Source organism: Ipomoea triloba, chromosome 9 (genome assembly GCF_003576645.1).
Source record: "Ipomoea triloba cultivar NCNSP0323 chromosome 9, ASM357664v1".
NCBI classification, from domain to species: Eukaryota; Viridiplantae; Streptophyta; class Magnoliopsida; order Solanales; family Convolvulaceae; genus Ipomoea; species Ipomoea triloba.
This window is the reverse complement of record NC_044924.1, coordinates 4,761,815-4,769,170: the sequence shown is the minus strand read 5'-3', so window position 1 is coordinate 4,769,170 and position 7,356 is coordinate 4,761,815. Positions and strand designations below refer to the sequence as shown.

The window sequence follows — 7,356 nt, the reverse complement described above, 5'->3', positions numbered from 1 at the left end:
TATATATATATATATATATATATATATATATATATATATATATATATATATATATATATATATATGTTTTAGTTTGATCTCTAATTCAATTTCTAATCAAATAAATAATGAAATCAAATATATAAAATCAAATGCTAAACTACCTTATTTATATATGTGGTTAGCTTCAAAACCCTAATTGACATGAATTTGTCATTTTTATTTTTTAGTATTGGTTACGATTAATAGGGTTAATACCTCTTTGTTTATTATTATGATTGTATTTTTTTTTTTTTTTTGGTTTCTCGCATTGTTTTAGGTGTTCTATTGACATTTGAAGATTTTAAGGATTTTAAGGTTACTTTATTTTAATTTACATATTTTCATTTTTAAATAAAAATGAAATAAAATTTAAGTTAGTTTGATTTGTTAGAGTAGGAAATCAAAGTATAATTAGTTTGACCTTCCGACAAAATTAAATGCCTCCTATAGTCATATATTCCTACCCATAACTACTACTTACTAAAAAGATAAAAAAAATTATTGGGAGAAAAATAATAGTCTGCTCTATTTTGGCAAATTTGTACAAGTTAGTTTTTTCTATTTATTATAAATTTAATTTGTTTTAAATACATTATAGATTTAATTTGTATATTGAAAATTTTCTAAATGCATGAAAAGTTATATTATACGGAGTACATAAATATTTACATTTAATAATTATGTAAAAATGTTATAAGAGAATATTTTAGGATCAAATATTTACCATTACACCAAATGATATATAGCCTATTGCATAGCGGTCAGTGTTGTAGCAATCCGCACCAAGTAATTGCCGTTTCAAAGGCAGTACCCCGAGTAGCACTAATACCAATTGTCAAATCAAACATTTACCATTATAATAAAAATTATAACTAGTAACGAATTTAATAGATAACATTATTTCTTTATACTTGCGTAGCAGTTATCATCATGTTTAATTCACATGGTAGAATGTTGGGCTCCTAGGTCAACAAGTTCACGTAGTTGTGTGAATTATAAATATAAAGTACATTTTTAATATACTAATATATATATATTTTGTACTGAATGTACATATAAATAATGTACTTTATATACATAAATAAATAATGTATTTTTAATATAATAAAAAAATATTTTTTATGCTGTATGATTGTATGTATGAATCATATGTTTCATGTAATAATGTTAGTTTGCCCCAGGCCACCCAACCTCGCAATTAGCAAATAAAGGCTTGTGAAACTAGTCTTCCTACAATTCTCAAGTCTCACAACCTCCCATTATTATTGCCGAGTCCATTGTTCCGTTCAAACTCTTCTCCATTTCTCTCTTTCCATTTTCTCTCTCCCTCCTATATCTGTTCTACTACTATTCACTTCATTAACTAACTCTGATCTCTCATCTATCTTCTTCATTTATGGCCAACAAATCTGGTGGTGGACTCTCCTTTGATCCAGATCCCATCTCTGCAGATAATAACCACCATTTTTTCCGTCAACCACACTCCTTCTTAACCCTCCCACTTCCCTCGCCAATGGACTCTCCGGTCAACAACTCGCCCCCCACTCTCCAGTTCCCCGTCCACGTCCCCTGCGCCGCCGATCATCATAATATTGATCGCAACACAATTCGCGTCTCCGGTGAAGTGGACTTCTTTGCTCACAAGGACGATCGCGCCTCCGCTGTCGTGCCTACCGCCGTTGCCGCCGACTTGGATTTTGATGTGAACGTAAGCCACCGGAATCGCCATTTTCTTGATTGTATATATAACAAAATTAACCTACCAGCAGACTTGCTCGTTATGAATTATAATATAAACTCGTTTTTGGACAGATTGGTTTGCATCTTCATACCACAAATGCTACCGGTGGCCGGTCAATAGTTGAGGATGGCCTATCACCTACCTCTCAAGACAATAGAGCTAAGAATGAGGTTAGTTTTTTACACATTAAATTTTTTCATTTTTTTTTAAATCACAAATTTTTTACATCCTCTCACCGCCTTTCTTTGGTCAGAATTGGGGATTCATTCATTCAACCTTTCGAGAAAAGAGTTTACCGTTAACTACTATGTAATGTTGTAGTGTAATGATACTTCTATTATCCTAACATATATTATCTTGTATATATAGAATCATTAGTGTTTTTAAAAAAATGAGTTTACTGATAAAAATACCTATAATATGTTATTACAATTTTATGATTTACCTTTACACCTAAGATTTTAAGATTATTTAAATGTTTCATGGTACTATTTGTATAGTATAAGGTGATATATACTAAACAGTGAGCCACAACAACTATTGCTGGTTGTTTTTTCAGGTAGGAGTTATTAAAGCTGAATTGGACAGAATGAACGCAGAAAATCAACATTTAAGGGACATGCTACATCAAGCCACAAACAACTATAGTGCTCTCCAAACACATTTGACTTCTCTAATGCAGCAGCAACAACAACAACAAAATGGAGGTGGCGGCGGCCTAACTGCGCCGCCGCCTCTGAGGCCGTTTATGGGTCTCGGGGCTGAGGCGGCCAAGGATGCGTCGCAGTCGTCGTCTGAGGGGAGGAGCGGCGGTGGTGAACCGCCACGGTCGTCTCCGGTGAATAATGTGGAGAGCGTGTCGGGAGAGAATATACATAGCTTGGAAAAAGGGGGAAGTAGTAATGTAAAGGTTGCTAGGACTAGAGGTCACGGTTCAAAAAGTAGTAGTGGTGATAATGTTGATCAAGCTACTGAGGCTACAATAAAAAAGGCTCGTGTCTCCGTCAGGGCTCGATCCGAGGCTGCAATGGTGTGCACCTACACAAATTAAACTCAATTCAATTCAAATTGTTTATGATATTCATGTGTTATGTTGCAAATTAATTAATTACATTTTGGTTCGATCCTCCTTAATTTTCATCTTAGATCACAGATGGGTGTCAATGGCGGAAGTATGGGCAGAAAATGGCGAAGGGAAACCCGTGTCCCCGCGGCTACTACCGGTGCACCATGGCAACTGGCTGCCCAGTTCGGAAGCAAGTACGTATATCATATATCTCCGGACATATATAAAATAAGACAACAATATTGAAACTAAAGCAACCAATTTAAATTAAAGTTGGTCAAACGGATAACATGGTAATCACATAGCTATAAGTTTCACTTTCCAAGGGACCTACTTATTAACTTTCTTGGTTTAAGACAGACAGCTATGGACAACTTAATAATGTAGTGGTTATCAATTTTCTGATCACTCACGAGGCAGGTTTCCCATATACACACCTGAATAGTGGCTATCAATTTTCTGGTCACTCACAAGGCAGAATTTACTTAATGTTTAGGACTGCAAATTTTTCTGGTCGCTGAAAAAATACACACAAAAAAGAGTTTCTTTTTCTTACATTTAGAATATTCTATTGATAGGTCCAAAGATGTGCAGAAGATAGGACAATTTTGATCACAACCTACGAAGGCAATCATAACCACCCGCTGCCGCCGGCAGCCATGGCGATGGCATCCACGACCTCCTCCGCCGCGAGAATGCTCCTTTCAGGGTCGATGCCAAGCGCCGACGGGGCATCAGTGGCGGCGCTAATGAACAACTCCAACTTCCTCGCCAGAGCCTTCCTCCCAGCAGGCATGGCTACAATCTCAGCCTCAGCACCTTTCCCTACCGTCACATTAGACCTAACCCAAACCCAAACCCCCAATAATCCCCTCCACTTTCCAAGAATACCCCCCAACCATTCCCACAATAATCAAGCCGCCTTTTCGCCTCTTTTTGGGCAGCCTTTGTTCAACCAAACCAAATTCTCCGGCCTTCATCTCTCGCACGATTTGGAAAATCAAGCAATGCATCATCAGCAGAACCCGGCCGAGTTGGCCGACACTGTGAACGCCCTGACGTCGGATCCTAACTTTCCGGCGGCCCTTGCGGCCGCCATCGCTTCCATTCTCGGTGGTTCGTCGGTTTCGGACAACACTGGTGCTAGCAACGCCGCCACCCTCGGGAACGACAATGCCGGCAGCGTTTCCATGGAAACTACCAAGTAACCGGCCTGTTCCATGCATATTTCCAGTTTAATATATAGTCCCACTTCATTATATTTAATTTATTTGTCTTTTGTTCATTTTCATTTTCGAGCAATTGGAACAATACTTATACTTTTTTTTAGTATGTACTTTATGTTATTCATATACTCTTTTTTTGGAGTGCTGTAATTTAAATCATGGTAGTCAACATAGAAAAAGAGCTAGCTATTAATTAATGAAGTTAATTCTATTGCTTTGTACTCAATTTTATGGTGGTAGCTAGAGTTTTGCTTCTTCCCTTGCTTGATGTAGCATCGCAACAAGGTGGTTGTTGGAGAAGAATTTTATGATGATTTTATTTATAGTGAAGTTGCGGCTAGTGGGCACGTGCATAGCACGCACACTGCCCACTAGGTACAACATGCAATGCATTTCCTTTATCTTCTACCAAATGGTTTGGAGGTCAATGTTTACGCTTCAAACTGAGAATGTATGCAAAGTATAGAAGGAAAGAGAAAAGATTCCGTCCGTGTAAATGGAGAAGAAGATGAGCCCGAGAATTTCTCTTCATATTATTATTATTTTCATAATTGGATTAGATTTATTTTGTCCATCCACATTTGCAAAGCATGTTATGCGCGATAAATTCACTTGTCAAAACACTCCGTAATAAATAAGGTAATACCACGCGCCACAAAGCAGACTACACGTTGACAATACACACCAAAGATTTATTGTTTCCGTTACAAGACAATAAATGTTTAATTGTGCCGTGAGCACGTGCTATACGCGCACGCACCTACTAACTCATCTTCATTTTTGGTTTACTTCTATAAAATCTTTTCCTTTCCATTCTCATTACCCTTAATAATTATTTATGTTACATAATAGAAACAATGTAAAAAAACAAAAAAAAAAAAAGGAAGAAGAAGTCAATTTGAGGCTAGTGGAGCCTGCATAGCCCGCACGCACGCACGCTGCCCACAAGGTGCAACATGCAATGCGCAGACTGTATTTCCTTTATCTTCTACCAAATTAAGGAAACTGAAACTGAGGAATGCATACAATTGGCATGTAGGTCAATTTAAGTCCATGGAAATATATACCCCATACCTTGACGAATTGAAAATTTTAGGGGAGTGTATTATCGGTTAACCAATGTTTCTTCCTTGAGAAACACTAAACTTGCCTTTTACGTGGAATGTGAAATTACAGTGAGCGCAAATATCATTTTAAGGTTAAAGAGCTCTTAATATACAAGTGTGCATCATGTGAACAGAGTGACACTTGGAGGATGGAAGATTTGGGCCAGTTTCTTCTTCTTCTTTTTTTGCTTTTTCTTTTTTTTTTAAACAAAAAAAAAAACAGAAAAATTGTTCCGTGAGCACGTGCCATGCACGCACCCACCCACTAACTCATCTTCATTTTTCATTTACTTCTATAAAATCTTTTCCTTTTCATTCCCATTACCGATAATTATTATTATTTATATTACATATTAGAAACAATGTTAAAAAAAAAAAAAAAAACAAAAAAAAAACAAACAAACAAAGATGCTAAGTTGCGACTAGTGGGCGGCACGCACACTGCCCACTAGGTGCAACATGCAATCGTCACTGATTTTTTATACCTAACTTACCTATGATTTGTCAGAGTTTGGTTGGAAGTTCGTCGGAGGGTCGCCGGAATCCTAATTGACCTGTAATTACAGGTCACTAACAGGTTAGTGGGTTTAATTGCTCCAGAATAACATGTTTTTGGGTTTAATTGCAACTTTCAAAAGTTCAAGGGCCTAATTTACTTCTTACCAAAAGTTTCAGTGTGTTTTGACTCTTTTCCCTTAATAATATTTATATTATAAACAAAATATTTTACAAAAAAGAAAAAAAAAACGACAGGAAATTATTCACTATAGCCTCCCTCTCTTGCTTAGCCTCTCTCTCTTTCTTTGCAATGAGAATAAAATTATTAAAATCATTCACTATAATTTGACAAAGAATTGACTTCTCTAACAAAAAGATGGGTAGTGTAATTCACAATTAAATGTTTTAACAAAACGAAAGGAAATATTAGATAAACTCTCAATCTATGATCAAGTCAAAGGAAGAAACCATGGACAACCTATATTCTTTATCTTCTTGAACACCAGTAAGGAGTCCCTAGCATATGATATATAGAGACTTTTCCAGGGCAGACTTATTTGACATATAAGAATTAATTACGGAGTAATTAGGCAACCAAGTATCCACTATTGCAGTCCATCTATACTACTCTGGTCAATGGAAGTGTTTGGTAAATAATTGTTACATGATTGAGTTAGTGAATTTGACTAGTTGATTTTAACATTTTAGAACAATAAGTTGTTACAAAAAAAAAAAACTAATTAATCAAACACTCGTATTGACTGTTTAACCAAATCAAACAACTAATAGTGGTAAAACGGGCTAAAATTGTCTGATAAGCTAATTATGTTACCAACGGCGAGTAACATTTTTAGCCACATACATGGGTATCTACTCGATGGGGCGATTAGTACATAAGTACAAACATACATGTTTTAAAGTAGTTATGAACAGATACTGCATTGTAATAGAGTGGGTAGTACTCAAAAAAAAAAATACGGAGTAATACAATAGAAGAATTAGAAGAGTTACATAAGTTTTCTCCATTATTGAATAACATCTATCAGAAGTTGGTCCATTACATATTACAATAATCAAAGTTTTAATAGTAACTATATAAATTCAACTAATAAAACATTGAAATATGGTCTAATAGTGTTGAACAGTGGCGTTAAACTGAATAACAACGTGGTGATTTTCCAAGTTGAAGTGGACCGTCTCGAATGTGGCGTATCCCCGGGCGAACCGGAAAATCCCGGTGCCGCCGACGACCGCCACCTCCCTCACCTTCTCCAACTGAGGACTAGCGCCTTGTATCTGCAAAGTGCTGCCGGAGAACTCGCCGCCGGTAAAGACAACTGAAATTACCACGTGCGCTATTTTTCCGTCCAGTGCCGAAGTCACGTACAGGCCTTGGCCCCTGGCGACCACGGCGGAGCCGCTGTCGAATTCCTCCGTTATCGGGTCGTCCGTGACGAAGAGGGACCCGAATTCGAAGAATTTGAGGGCCCCGTCGTCGCCGGAGAGGCCGCCGCTGTTGACCTGCATGACGGTGGCGTTAGGGCCGCCGGAATAGTCTTGGAAATAGAGAGACATGGTTGTTTCCTTGGCGGCTGATGATGAGCACGTGACTGTGGCTAGAATGAATATTACTGTGAGCTTGAATGAATATGATGCCATAGAGAGATGGATATAGTGGCTCTAATATGTCAAAAGAGA

General features: G+C 37.2%; 2 protein-coding genes across 2 annotated transcripts; one reads left to right on the top strand and one right to left on the bottom strand.

Annotated features, from left to right (window-relative positions):
• Positions 1-1,258: 1,258 nt before the first annotated feature.
• On the top strand, positions 1,259-4,150 carry LOC116030577 (WRKY transcription factor 6-like). The gene is made up of 5 exons (XM_031272878.1): positions 1,259-1,729; positions 1,834-1,932; positions 2,322-2,792; positions 2,909-3,022; positions 3,407-4,150. Exons 1-5 carry the CDS (start codon positions 1,418-1,420, stop codon positions 4,034-4,036), a joined length of 1,626 nt encoding a protein of 541 aa, XP_031128738.1. The 5' UTR covers positions 1,259-1,417; the 3' UTR covers positions 4,037-4,150.
• Positions 4,151-6,636: 2,486 nt separating this feature from the next.
• On the bottom strand, positions 6,637-7,356 carry LOC116030850 (dirigent protein 22-like). Its single transcript, XM_031273203.1, has one exon. It carries the CDS (start codon positions 7,315-7,317, stop codon positions 6,787-6,789), a length of 531 nt encoding a protein of 176 aa, XP_031129063.1. The 5' UTR covers positions 7,318-7,356; the 3' UTR covers positions 6,637-6,786.